At 37.9% G+C, this 15,505-nt stretch overlaps 1 protein-coding gene across 1 annotated transcript in view; it reads left to right on the top strand.

Moving 5' to 3' along the window:
- The window catches only part of LOC108553950 (uncharacterized), an 87,611-nt gene that overhangs the window by 50,620 nt on the left and 21,486 nt on the right, over positions 1–15,505 (top strand). The window contains exon 2 of the mRNA XM_017909055.1: positions 3,119–3,248. Within this exon, the coding sequence (XP_017764544.1) occupies positions 3,119–3,248 (130 nt within the window). The remainder of the gene's footprint in view (positions 1–3,118; positions 3,249–15,505) is intronic.

Genomic DNA, 15,505 nt, shown 5'->3' with positions numbered 1-15,505 from the left:
TTTATCATACTCTTCTAGGCCATCGAGAATCGTAGACGATAAAACTATAAATAATCGAAGTCACGCTTGCTTCGAATTTTTCTGCAAAGTTGACAATAGTTACGCGTGAATTTATTCGAAAAATTGTGTAACCTTCGTGGTAAATCAATGGATAGAAACGGTTAGACTATTAAAACTATTGTCAGACTTCTGTTCTATTCTTACGCATCTTTCACGTGGAAAACAAAATTCATATTTTCGAGTATCAACGTATTTCAAAAGATGCACACAGACTGCGTCCATTTTTTGTTTTTTTCAATTTATTTCGCGCGCAAAAAGTTACGAGCGTCCGACGAATTTCAGGAACTGTACACAGCGTAAAATTTTCAAGTCCAATATTTAACCGATATAAATTTTATATAACGGTGTATGTACCCTTTCATACACTCCGGTACTTGCACATTTCGCATCTGCTGTATACTCTTTTGCGCGCCAATGTTATTTATCTTTCTCTCGCGAGTAGGATTTATAATTCATCGGAGTCGTCGAAGCTCGTGGAATATATTTACATCTTAAACATCCGCGTTGACTTTTGTCATAAGCAATTAGAGCTCCAACCCAGGGACTGCAGTTTCTTTTCCTCGCTAAATTTAATTTTCCCTGGCCAGATAAACGTATCACCGGAGCTTATTTCACGCAGCTATTATTCATTTTTATACTTAATGTCGTATCGAATAAAGTTAACCAGGTGGCTGTCGAAGCGATACGCGATAAATTATTTGCACACGTTTTATCGCATCGCGAGTCTCGCGGTACTCGCCTTTGTCATTAACGTCTAACGTATCGAACGAGTTTCAGATGAAAAATTAATTTCTTCCACTTCACAATTGCGGCACGTTCGCCAGGTTCGATCGAAGGTAACGCGATTAGCTCGTGTCGGGGGTTTCAGCGAGGTCAAGATCGACTTTTCTCCACGTTGCCTTGTCTTTCGAAGAATAACATAACTTGCGCGGTGAACGATGGCAGAAGGGATTATCCCGAAGTGGCGTGCTGGGGAGCAAAGCGAAGTCGTCTGAAGACTCCGGAGAGTTCCTTTTTATTTTTATTAATTCCCTCATTATGAATTTTTCTGCAATTTTACGTAAACACGAGAGCCCATCGTGGAAAAGTTACTTCGGAAATTGTGTTACCGATGGAAAGTTCTTGTCGCAGACCTGGTATTGTTGTACTCCTACACAGGCACACTGGGACAATTGTGCTCTTTATTTGAAATTTGTCGTGGAAGAAAGATGTTTAAATGGGATTAATCAAGTGAGAATTAACTATATTTAATTAACGAACGAATTAGGTGTATTTATCGTGGGAAGAATCTTGCAACCAATAAATTTGGTGTAATTAAAGACCTAATGTTGCAGCCCTGGGAGCGCAATGTCCCAGGTCAAGTGGAGGACTGTTTTATGTCCTTATTGTCAGCGTCCCTTGACTTGTATATATATACTCATCGTCACCTAAGCCACCACTTGGGTAAACCGTAACAAGGACCAATATATCACCCTTAAGATAGGCACAAGGACCCAAATTACTTAAACTTCCACTACCACAGCAAGACGTCGAAACTAGTACACACCCTCAAGATCATACTATTATCATCAGGACCCATCATCATCATACCAGCAATCTACTATAGAACTCTCTGTAGTTTAATCATAACCAGGTCTAGCTCTATTAATTTAGAGTAGACCGTATCCCAGCAACATTGCTGCAACTGCGAAACTTCCCGAGCGGGACGCAACACCTAATTATTGTAGGAATGTTGAGTAGGCAACAGAATAAACAGTGACGTAAATATAAAAATTATTTATTTTAAAATAAAACTTATTCTACTCGTTAATAACTCTCGGCCGACTCTCACTCCCTATTTCTCAAAACTCTAAGACTGACTCTAAAACACAAACTCTCTCTGATTTTAAGACACTCTGACACAGTCTGACGCGCTCTGACACTCTCTGATCCTTATTCTGACCCTTCCGCGTCCTTGCACTCTTATTTAACACTAGAACTACCGATCTTTAATGGATACCTAACTATAACGTGCACAGATTATAATAATTTCCGCGATACGATGAATATGAGTGAATATATTGATTACAGTTCTTTCTTAACACGAGTTGATACCAATTTTATTCTCAAAGCAGGTGTATGTTTTCGGTGATTGCAAAAAAAAACCCTTGCATTCTGTCTTCTTTCATACCCACGCTCTCTTTCTCAATCGTCGGTTACCTATTCTAGGTATCGGTATCCTAAACACTCAGACGCAATCATAGACTTCCACTCGTTTATCGCATTCAGCTGTCATAAACATCTCTTACATTCGATCCTCTTGCACGCAGACACTTTCGTTCTAAGCCCTACATTATGAACCGATAGAGTTAATACTAGAATTGTCAACCGATAATGATATCTAGGCATAGTTAACGATGACTAAAATGGCACGATGAAAGTAAATAAATATAATTAAGTTCCTATCTCGACAGTAATTGAATATTAATTTATACCAGAAATAGCTGTACATTTTCACTATTTTCAATAATCCCCAGAAACCCAAATGGTCCTAGATTAATCCTTTTGGACTCCTTTGGTGCTTCGAATATCAATAGGCAATTTTAAAAAATTCACTTCTCCGTTTGAAAGTCGTTGCCATTTACGTCACTTTATTACGAACTTGATATCGACTATCGATCCTCTCTATTTTGCCGTTATAATTAGGGTGATCCCTGGAGTAAAAAGGTTCGAGTACCACCAGCGGAATATCGGATAACGCGAGTCAGTTTGCCAGAAGCGTCGTCTACGCTTCCTACGACGAAGCTTTTGCAGCTGGCACGCGGTAGAACCTCCAGCTGCGAAAGGGTTAAACGGAGGTTAATGTAGCGAATAAATGTGCCACTTTTCCGTTCGCGTGGCAGCCGATAAATCGCAAAATGGGACGGTGCCTATAGCGTAAACTCGTCGAACGACGTTTTAAAACGACAGCCGGATCGTAACCGCTATTAATCGTTCAATCGTGGAAACACCTTATCGTCCGTTTGCTCCATTCGTTGGCATTCTTCTTCCTTCTACATTATCGCTGTTTCCATTTCAGTGCTTGGCAGTTGTCGGAGCCAAGAGTGCGGACATGAAAGGCTGACGATGTGCGGAAGGCCCCTCGAGAAGATAAACAAAAACGACTTCAGCTTCGCTGTGACGAAGGAGAGTCTTCAGCAGATGTGCCCGTGAGTTTTTGAATTATCCTTCCCCCTCTTTTTTTATATTCCATTTTAATTTCCAGCCGCTTTTTCCCAACTTTTTATGGGGAACGTCTTTCGAGGGATTTCGAGAGGGATTTCTCGCGAAGAATATATTTTCCATTTTAAATCTCCATTGACATGGACTAATATTCTGTTCAAAATTTTCAAAGTATCACCAACACTTTATCCATCTTCCATGCAAATTCGTGGATTTTTCGTTTGACCATTGATCTCGTAAAGTTTTGCAGAAATGGAAAGCCAGGGTGTAATTTGGAATTAAGAAATACAGATTTCTCGAATATTTTATTTAAGATATTTAACCACTTGCGGTGACAAGAAATTCACAGACACGTGTGCTAGAATGATCCAGTGTTTCTGTAACAATTGCCTAACGACGTGTATACCACGTGGTTGGCGATTCTGTGACAAAAGCATTACGACGTGCGTGACACGTGTTTCCAGCGCAAGTGGTTAAAGCATCGTCGAAAGTATGGATTTTTCTGAAAACTCGTAATGTCTCGGTGACATTGTCTAATATATGGGTAGACTCATAGGACATTAGCTATTAATCAGTTGCAACGCGGAAAGGAATGAAAAATCTTCGTTGAAATTGAAATGAGTATCACGTGTCCGTGCATTGACGTGAACGCCGACTGAATATTTCAATCGCTGGCACCTTCTTCTGGTTTTCTACCTACGTAAATTCCTCTTTCAATATTTCACCTCCCTCTGAATTTTTTCTACCTCCGGACACTTTAAAGAATACTTTGGAAAGTTGGCTAATCGATCGCGAATCGCGAACGCGCCACCCCTGAAGGTAACCCCGACCGATTGTCGTTGGAATTTCCATGATGGCGATGGAGAGGAGCCGCTCTTGTGGCCGATCGCTCTAATAATTAAATCAACCAAGAGGAACTTTAATGCGACCTGAATTTTTCGCACGACCACTTAGCCGAATTTATCGTGTTTGTTTATTTTCCCGATCGAGCCGCTTTAGGAACGAGTTTCGGAGGTTGAAAGAGAATTCTAATAAGCCAGGTTCGCTAATTTGCTGGAAGTTAGAGGAACGGGTTGCTTCGAGATTTCTTTCGAGTTTTAAACAGCCTCTTAAGAGTTTCCAGTTAATTTTTGAGAAGTTTGATGATCAACCCTTCGCCGGAATAATTTTTATTCCCGTCTCTCCGCGTTGGAAGCTGCCTTCGAATTAATTCGAAGTGGAGATTCGGAATTTAAAGTAGTAAAGTCTGAATTTGGTATACCCCAAGTGTCTTCCACTATGGAAACGTGAGATTTGGGGTTCGATGATAAAATTCGCTTTTAAAAATATTCGAAGCGACGTTGGAAATAAAATACCCGTAATATTGCAACAAAATATTCCTATTTTTCGATTTTTATATAATTTCTATACACGATAACCGTAAAGAATGGTTATTCCTATAATCGAGAAGACATTCGAAAGGTCTGCAATACGTGAATAAAAAATAAATTTGAAATTTCAATTCCATTATATGATAATTATTCGAAAATTTCGTATGCAAATTTATGGTAACACGCATGCATATTCGAATGAAGAATATCGAGTAACTTTGTACTTAATTAAGTTTCAGTGTGTGCCATTTTGTATTGTAATTTCCTTCATTCTCAAACCATATTGGAGCAAATTCGCGTTGTAAGAATATCACGAGACCAGATATAGGAAGAGAACCCGAATAAAAGGAATTTTTATTAATATCAATGACAGGGTTTAGAAATATGGCGCAGGGAAAAGCGAACTGTCGAGTGCGTTTAACGTGTATTTCATTTTTACGGAGACAGGTCAGCGAAATTGATGATATTTCGATTCGAATAATTATTTATCCGCTTGTTTAACGGTCGTTTAATTGGAAGACATTCAGCGACAGATGCACCGCGTTTGATACATTGACAAAAAATTCAATACCACCTGGACGCTTGGGGATATATTTCTTTTTAATTTCGGGAAATCAGGATCAACCGATCGATGTTTAATTTCACCGACAACTTGCGTCACTGTATTCCTTCTTTTGGGGGGGGGGATTTTATTCGTTTATTCTATTTTTTATTTCTCCAATTTATTCGAATCGAAATACTGTCACGTTGCGAAAAATATTGCGCGTAGAGTCTGCAGAGGTTTGCGATTTTTCTTCCTCGATAATTCACAAATACGCGATTCGTTTGCCTAGGGGAATAAAATTATCGAATGTCAAATAGCACATAGCGAAGGGGAAAATAAGATATTTCGTGGAACAATCGAACAGCTCGGCGAGAATTGTTTTCTCTTTATTCGATTGGGGGGTGGTTTTTGTGGAACGAAGAGTCGATTATTTCCGAGGAATATTCCGGTGAAAATTCTTTTCGCCGAAGTTTGTTTTTCTTCGTCGATTTCGAGTTACCTGGCCTTCCTCCGTTGGTTTGAATAATGGTTCACGGGCAGTTCGCTTTCCGACCAAACGATTTTATCGAAAACTTGATTTCACTCGAAATCAGTTGCCCGCCTGAACCTGTGAATTCCTTCCGAGGTCGATCAACCACGTTTGCCGATGGGCATTCGATTCCCTCTGTCGCAAGAAAGTTGCAAATCGCTTCTCCAATAATGTTCCCCGAACTTCGAATAGCCTACAATTTTTGGAAATTAGATAGGCGCTAGACTGTCGTAGAATTTTTAATAACCGATCATCTTTCGTATCTCATATACCATAATCCTTTCGACTAATTCAGTATGGACCTAGCGTTAATTAAAAAAGAAGAAAAAAAAAATTCCATGGTGTTCTGACAATTAGGAATTAACCCTTTCGCGACGGCGCACCTGTAATATACTTCATCACTTTTCGCGACGGAGTGATTAACCATACTCCGCCACCATTTTGTTACTTCGCCTAATACCTGTACTAGCTTCATTTTGAGTTCGCTATTGAAATTAATCTATACATTACTAATACATATTACATATATATATTAGTAATTATGAAGTGTACTTATTAGTAATACATATTAGTAATACATATTAGTAATACAAATTAGTAATTATTAACCCTTTGCGCTCGACGATTTTTTGGCTAAAAAAGGGTACGAGTTGAAAAATTTTTTGCCATAAGGCTGACGATATTTTTTGAGCAGTAAATAAGAAATCGTATAATAATCAACACGTGGAATTATTTAATTTCGATACCTCGCACATTGTTACATTATTTTAAATTTGATATATTAATTAATATCGAGCTTCGAAATTTTATCAAATGGCGACTGAAAGGCGCCTCTCGAGTGCAAAGGGTTAACCCTTTCGTTACCAGCGTCACATATATGTGACGACCTGATTTTCTTATCTGAGCCCGGCGTCACAAATATGTGACGGGTGTTTATTATCAGTTTATGATAATTGTTTGCACTAAATCGTGTTGCACACAGACGGGTTAAGTTATATAACAATAAAATAGATACAGGATGTTATTGGTCTGGTGACAATTACTTTTTTAAAAAAGATCTGGGCATCACAAATTTATGCTACGTGTTCTTTATCAATATTTTTTAATTGGTTGCACTAAGTGGTGCCGCAAGTATATTAGCTGAGTTATATGTAGAGTTTTTATTTTGCTTTTCCTTTCCAATTTTATTCATTTCCTTTTAATCAAATGTGTCACATATATGTGACGGCGGGGCTACCAAAGGAATTATCTATCTATAGCCCAGTGTCACTTATGTGTGTCGGCTTGTAAAATTGCTAATTTCACTTAGTTAGAACGTTATAGATACATCCCACAGAAATAAATGACAATTGGTATCATATTTAAATAATAAGACGTCTGGGCTGTGGTGGCGGTTTTTCTCCTGAGACTCTGGTAGCGAAAGGGTATATATATATTGTAGTATCGCAGGATTTCTACCTCGTGTATGGGTAACTTTAGCGTAGAAAGTCAAAGTTAGGCCCTTAGCATGACCATATTTTGTTATGTTAAGGGAGGCTTTTGGGGAAGATATAAAAGAAGGCAAAAGTGGTTAATGGACAGTTCTTGGGAAGAGTGGTTGGAAGGCAGTTTTTGGGAAGGAGACTTAGAAGTGATCAGAACAGAGTTGCATAGGGAAGAGTTATAAGTTTTTAGTTGTTTAGTTGTATTTTAGTTGAAACAGGCTGAGTTGTAATTGTGTTATTGAATCGAATCGTAGCCCTAAGTTGTAGTTGATAAATATAAATTCGCATGCTTAATCGTCACCACACGTGGTTAATCCATTATTATTATTAATAAACAGTTCTATTATTTACCACCACCCAAGTCTCTACAATATTAATAATACATTAATATAATTATGATTTGCCATATGCAAATGGGATCAGTCACTGTCAACCAATAAATGACTGTCGTATAAATACAGCGTCAGTCGCTGTGAAACAATAAGTGACTGTCGTATATATACGGCAGCCGTCGCGAAAGGGTTAATAATAACTATATACGGACATCCGTATTAACCATTTTCCCTGGAAAGACGTATATAAGTGACTGTCGTATATATACGGCAGCCGTCGCGAAAGGGTTAATAATAACTATATACGGACTTCCGTATTAACCATTTTCCCTGGAAAGACGTATCACGCACGTCGTAATGCTTTTGTCGCAGAATCACCAACGACGTGGTATACACGTCGTTAGGCAATTGTTAGAGAAACACTGGACCGTTCTGGTATACACGTCTGTGAATTCCTTGGCACCGCAAGTGGTTAATATAAAATATAATAAATCACAATAAATATTTAAACGACCATAAATCTTTTCTATCCCGATTGATTTATATTCAAATTATACATTTATATAATTTAGTGGTCAAATGAAATTACAAATCCAATAGATATTGAGTCTCTACATGTAATCGCAAAGGCTTGACAGGTAATATGTGTCTAGTCTCTACATGACATACAATAACATGCGCAATAGGTACTTACATTCGTAAATATTCGTATCCGTGAATAAAATTTTACATCGTCAAATGGAACGAAATTTTTCCCAAACAATTTCCGCGATTCAATTGTAAGATAATTTAAGGTGTAATGGCGGTCAGAAGAGAACTGCAGACACCCCGAATTCTTTTTCCCGGGTTAAAGGGAAGGTTGATTCGCACGGATAGAAGTAATAAAAATTACACGGTGCAGGTGCAGGTTCCGTTGCACACGGGACGTAAGTAGAGACACAAAAGGTTAGAGCTCGTTAAACCATTCGGCTTTTCTACTTCTACCTTCTGCAGCCTTTGACCGAAAACAGGGGTACGGGGGTGGCCGTCTCGGCTACGCGATCTCACCCCTTGAAAGAATAGCTAACAAGTTAGCGGAAAACCATAAGTCTCGAGAATGAGATAGTCTCTCGTAGGAACTTCCAAACTGCACCAAAGAAGCATATCTTTTTGCCAACATACGCGACGTACGTTGAACTTCGTGGCGTGTATTTATTCGTTAAAAAAAGAGGGGTGGAAGTACCCTCATTTCGTGCAAGTTCCTCCATACGATGCTCTTAAACGTTTTACGGGAAAGTTTCGGGTTACAGTATCGCTTTACATAAAGTAATTATTATTTCCAGTTTGTCGTAGTGTGTAACACGTACGTATATCATAATATCATAATGTAAATTATTAAATTTCGTGGAATTTTGATTGCACTGAATACGATATCGAAATTCTCTGGTATCTACAAAAATTATTAATACTCATCAAAAGTTATTCGTATCATATAAAGACATTTAAGAAATTATCTAAAATAAATTATCTATACTTATAGAAAATTGTCAAAATTGTTTAAAAGTTGATAGTGGCGGATGAAATATCAGTAACAATAAGAACGATTCTTTATTTAATTACAAAAAATGGTCAAACACAAATATAAAGTATAAATCTAATTAATTTTTTGCAATCATGCTCATACCTATTTTCACTATTACAGTTCAATTGCAGCTCACCTATGCTCAATCTTTCTTCTTTCTACTTTCATACATTACATGAACATACACAATTAACACAACATCTCGATCATTACACGAATTCATTACATTTTTCCTTTCTTACAGACATCGCTCCTTTGTTATATCAACACATATATACTCAAAATCTATGTTAACCATTACCACAAAAGTATATAACAAACTATATACAAAAAATTCTTTTATAAATAAGACAATCATTTTCTCCAATACTTAAATAAAATATTCATACTGATTTTTAAAACATTATTTGTATCATCAATACTAAAATACCTAAAATTTGTCTCTACGTAATAGATCACCCCTAACATTTCCTTTTACATAAAAATAAAAGGAAATTACCATACTAAATACACAGTGATCTAAAAATATCTAGAAAGAATAATATCCCAAAAAATTCTAAGTATATCAAAAATAAATTTCTCTAGTCTCTACGTAATACATCACCCCTAACATTTCCTTTTACATAAAAATAAAAAAAATTACCATATTAAATACACAATGATCTAAAAATATCAAAAAAGAATAATATCCCAAAAATTCTATAGTATATTAAAAATAAATTTCTCTAGTCTCTACGTAAAATCGTATTTCATCCCTTACACACGGTTCATCAAGTCCCGCTCTATTGCACTGCCCCCGAAAAGACCATCTCTGGAATAAAACCCATAAATGGAGATTTCTATGTACCCTGTGAAGTAGCACGGTATCATGACGGTCCTCGGACACGTACTCAAAAACCACTTGCAAAATGAAACAAATTCCGGCGCAGGGAACCCAGTCAAGCATCCTTCGCGACTCTTACGACAATTATGAATACTGATAAATAGCGTGGCACGCGAATATCCATTTATGCATTCGATTTCGTGGGAAACCGTATGGCCAGCAGTCGACGATGCCCCTCCTGAATAGGATCAGTTGAGCGTGCTATCGAGCTCGGCTGCTGCAGCCAACGTTTACAGCTGACGCTAAGGCAGCGGAAACGAGATTCGAAGAGGGAATCGTGCTGCTTTTTGCCCGGATAAATCGCGTTCCACGTCGATGGGAGAAATATATCGAAGGATGGCGAATTTTCGGTAACCGGACGAATCAGCCGGCGAAACGATAACGCGCGCCGCGTGTACATAAAATGGCCGAACGTACGAGCGCGCGTGATTTTCCAAATGGCGTCGCGTCGTTTTCGGGAAACCGTAAATTTCCGCGCCGGCGAAATCATGCCTCGATTTCTCCTCGCTGCAACGAGATTAGGCCACGCCGTTCTCGAATCTGCAGGAGAAATAAGCAATCTGGATGGGCGAGGAGAGAACGTGGAAGACGGACTACGGTGGCTCAGGGGTTGTTGGATTGGGCCCCTCGTGGATCGAGATTTTTAGACCCTGTCGGGAGTGCTGATTGGTTTGAATATTTTATTATAACTGGTTCTTCTTGTTGTATTAACCCTTTGCACTCGACGACTTTTTCGTTACAGAAAAATAGTCATTCTTTCTGTCGCAGAGTCGACGATATTTTTCAAATGGTAAATGAGGAATCATATGCAAATTAAGACGTAGAATTATTTTTCTTCGACATTCCACACATCACATTAGGTAATTTTAAATTTTAAATTTGATATATTAATTAACGCCGATCTTTAGAATCTCTCGAGTGCAAAGGGTTAATTGCTTAATTTTGCTTATTTTTATTTTGAAAATTGTGCGACACGGTACTCCCGTTAAGTCTTTACAGGTGAGATGGTCGAATCTCTGATGGAATTTTCAATACGTGTATGGGGTATTTCGAAGGACGTAAAATAGGGTGGTTTATAGCATTTTCAAATAACCGTGTTTCTTTTCTGTTTATTATAGTAGATACGAGCCGGTGTTTGAAAGCATTTTTCACTGCAGTTTCGTGACTAAATCTCCCCAAATTCCCGTAATCTAGTCATTCCAAATCACGAATTCGTTTCCATGCAAAGTTTATCCTATTATTTTCCCCGGTACAGGTCAATTTTATTCCGCACAAGAATCGACGCGTAGTAGAATCTATTAAATCTTTCACTCCACGTTCGTATTTAGAATTTGATCGACAACTCGCGATTTTATCTGTATATTCTCGATATTCTATTCTCATATCGGTTTAAAAATCTCCCTTTGAAACGTTCGTCCCTGAGCCCCGAGTGAAAACGACGGCAAAATGAAAACAAAAATGTCGGACACTAATAAAATACAGTAACCGTGAAAGTATACGACGAAACACAGAGCGTGTGGTCGTCTCAGGGTAAAAATTAAATTAAAATTGCAAACTATTCGCCTCTAGGTTTCGCGATTTTATTAAATTTCAGCCGAAAAAAGTATTTCAACCCTCCGCCGTAATTCTCTTCGCCCAGCCGTGCTCCAATTTGCAATTTCCATGTCTCGGGGACCCGAGTCTCTCGCGAGACAGCCATGCAGAGGAAGAACGATCGATGGTTTCCGGTTTCGTTCGAGATCAAGAACCGCCGTGTGATTCTTGAATTTCGCGAACGCGTGCCGGTAATTTCGCGGTGGCGTGAGCAAGACGAATTCAGGCGAATCTCCCGCGGCTCGAGTTGCGATTGAAATTTGAAATTTTAATGCAGAGCCGGCACTCTTGAACCGCCTGTTATCCGTGCGGCTGCTCGTAAACCGGTTACGTGGATTCAACACGCGAAATAATGCATCGCAATTGATCCGATAACAATGAACCCAAAGGCGTGCAACATCCTGAGCAGATGATTTACTCTGCCGCGTGATATTATCGTTGTCGATTAAAAATGCACGAGCTCGACAGTTTCGCTGGATATATCGTGACCCGTTGTCCTTTTCTCTGCTGCAATTTTCTTTCCTTCTTTCTCCGTGAAATACACGGGTCGTTGAATATTTCTAAGGGCTCGTGATTGGCTGGAAATTTAGGAAAGTTAATTTTCGGGCTTTGGTTGTTTTCGATAGTAGTACGTTTTGAGAGTGTTACCTGAGAGCTTTTGGAACAGGAAAGTAGAAAGTATACATTGACTGAAAGAGGTTCTACAAATTTCGAAAGGAAAACATATTCGTTTTTTTTAAATTTTTAATCTCGATGAATGTTGAAAAATATTAATAATACAATTTTCTTTACATTGAATTAGGAGAAATAATATATACGTGAATATGAGAAAGTTTTCTGTAGTTTTATTTAATAATATTGTGTAAACTATCTTTTATTGTCATTTGTCGCTTTTTATTGTCTAAATGAAAGAGAGAATACAAGTATCACTATTTAGCCTTCCTATCGCTATTTATTATCATCCCTTATTGTCTTTAAAAAATGAAATTAAACACTAAAGCTTGTCCCACAAACTACATAATTTAAAGAATATTTTCATTACTATTATTCAGCCTTCCTATTATTATTTATTGTCATCCCTTACTATATTTAAAAAAAGAAATTAAATACTAAAGCTTGTCTCAGAAATTATATAATTTAAAGAAATTCTTCAACACTATTTATTTAGACTTCCCACTATTATTTATTGTCATCTCTTACTATCTTTAAAAAAAGAAATTAAATACTAATAATAATGCTAAAACTACATAATTTAAAAAAATTCTTGATACTTTCCACCATTGTCTCTTACCATCCTTTATTACTGATAAAGAAAGGAAATTAAACATCATAGCCAGTCTCAAAAAGCACATAATTTAAAGAAATTCTTCAACACCACCATTTATCTGTCCCTATATTACTCTATTATCATCCCTTAGATTCTACAAGAGAAAATAACAAGGAATAAGTGAAAAAGAATTTCGAAATACGAAAATTTATTTGAGCACATAATTTAAAGAAATTCTTGATCATCATCATTCATCCTTTCCACCATTTTCTATTACCATCCCTTATTACTTACAAGGACCGAAATTAAACACGGGAGCCTGTCTCAAAAACCATATAATTTAAAGAAATTCTTCAACACCACCATTTATCTGCCCCTGTATTACTCTATTATCATCCCTCGCCATCTACAAGAAAAAATGGAAAGAAATAAGTGAAAAGGAATTTCGAAATACGAAAATTTATTTGAGCACAATTTCAAGAAATTCTTGATCTTCATCATTCATCCTTCCTACCATTATCTATTACCATCCCATATTACTTACAAGGACAGAAATTAAACACGACCCTATATTACCCTGTAATCATCCCTTAGCACCTACAGGGGAAAATAACAAGAAATAAGTGAAAAGGAATTTCGAAATACGAAAATCTATTTGAGCAAAATACGCGATCTAAATATCCTCTAACAAAATATCCCTCATCCTGAAAATTCCCGGAATTGCCTGTCGGCCCTCTAACCCGACTGCTCAAGCGAGGGTTGCGCGGTTAGATTTTATTCCCAACGACGCTCAATCTGGTCCCTCCCCTAGGAGCGGTGATCTGAGCGATAATCTTAAATTTTGCAAGTATCGACTCGTGTACGCTGCCCGTCCACGCTTTCTTCAATTTCCCTCGGCCCGTGAAATTGAAATTGAAATCTGAAATTTAAATGCGCCGCCCCGATGAAGCCGGAGGGTGATATTCGACGAGTGTCGGGGAAGGTTAAAGGAAATAAAAGGGAAACTGTCGGGATCGCTCCAATAAGCAACAGCAAGATAATTGCTCCGCTGCCGAAGTAAAGACGTCCCGGTTTCCGTTATTGGAATTCTTCCCTTTTCTTCCCCCTTTTTTCCTTTCCCCTGTCCTTCCTCCTCTTCTTTCGTTGTTCCTGGTATCGGTGATAATGGAATTGTCACGTTGCGAAGAAACTGAATCGTCTGATAATTCGTTTCGAATTATTTCGCGCGATTACCGAAGCATTTCTCGATTGTCGACTGGCTTTTTATTATTTACGATTGTCCCGGTGCTCTCAGGTCGTCTGTATTATTTTTGCAATTACTCCTCTAACGATTTGATGAAATTTCATCGACACACTTGGCATATTTCGACGGTTGAGGATTCGAAGTGTAGCCTTCTGATTGGAAATCTGTTTAGGTATCGATTAAATGTTTGATTACTTCGTTTGCAGTTATCTTGTTGTTCAAATAGTTGGAAAAGATCGAGTTCCTTTTAATCTTCGTCAGACGTCCCCGTTCCTCGAGAAGAAACGAACATGCAATTTAAAATTGGTGGCGAGTTGATGTACAACATTCTATTTCGATGAGAAGTAAGGCTGTTAATGTTGATCGTTATAAAAGGGCCTCTTTGCCAAACCTCCAAGATTTTCCCTTAATTAAGAATAAGAAAAAGTACTTTTCGTATTAAGAAAATCCTCTTAGAAACTCCTGCCTACACTCCTCTTCGGGCTCTATGTTATTAAATTTATTCTTATTAAATAAGTTTTATTCCCGCGCCGTGTTATGAATTTATGAAAAGCCGCCTCTGGAATATAATAACGCTAATCGCGTTCAATTTTTCCAAAGCTTTGTCTTGTTTCCGCAGGCTTTGCGTAAACACGGCGAGATTTATTGTCGCGAAGGTAGTTGAAACCGTTGAAACATTTCCACTCGTATAATATAATACCCTTTCTCGAGAATATAGCATTTTTCAAGATACAATTATTCTTCAACGATTCAAATTTTAACCCTTTGCGGACGTATTAAATTCGGACTTGGTTGTCATACTGGTCGGAATTAATTTCCGTTGAAAGAGCAGTGATGCATAACATGCAAAATTACTAAGGATAAATGAGATTTATTCATTCTTTTGTGAACTCTAGATATATGTTTACACAGTAATGTGTTTTAACCCATTTGCATCCAAGCGCGGAATATTCCGCGAGCCACGACTGTCGTCTATCACCGAGCGCGGAATATTCCGCGAGCTGACTTTTTCCATTACCAGTTGCTGAATATTCTTCATATGCTACAGATCACGTTTAATCCCTTTTGTGAGCATCTCATCTACATCGGTTCATTATATTCTTAACAAGTTTTACTTTTGTTGTGAAAATCCTTTTAACTGCCATCATTTTAAATTTGAATGGTGCTCGCTACACTGCTATGAAACAATATCTAAAATATTCCTTAATCGAGGGATATTATCAAGTAATTATCCGATTACTCCACTTTCATCCCCCATAAATCCACAAAATCTCAAAATTGCCTCTCTATCACCGGATCTCAGACCGGTACCAGATCCAAACGCGAAAAATTCTTGGCTATTCGTACTTGGTCATGTACTCGACTGCAATTATCCGTCGTGGAAAGTCCGGAAGTCGCAAAGGACCCCTCCTACGAGACATTCTTTCGCGGCGGAAAT

The sequence above is a fragment of the Eufriesea mexicana genome, unplaced genomic scaffold, assembly GCF_001483705.2.
Source record: "Eufriesea mexicana isolate 0111107269 unplaced genomic scaffold, ASM148370v2 scaffold34, whole genome shotgun sequence".
Classification (NCBI taxonomy): Eukaryota; Metazoa; Arthropoda; class Insecta; order Hymenoptera; family Apidae; genus Eufriesea; species Eufriesea mexicana.
The sequence above is the reverse complement of the archived record's forward strand: the minus strand, read 5'-3'. Positions and strand labels throughout refer to the sequence as shown.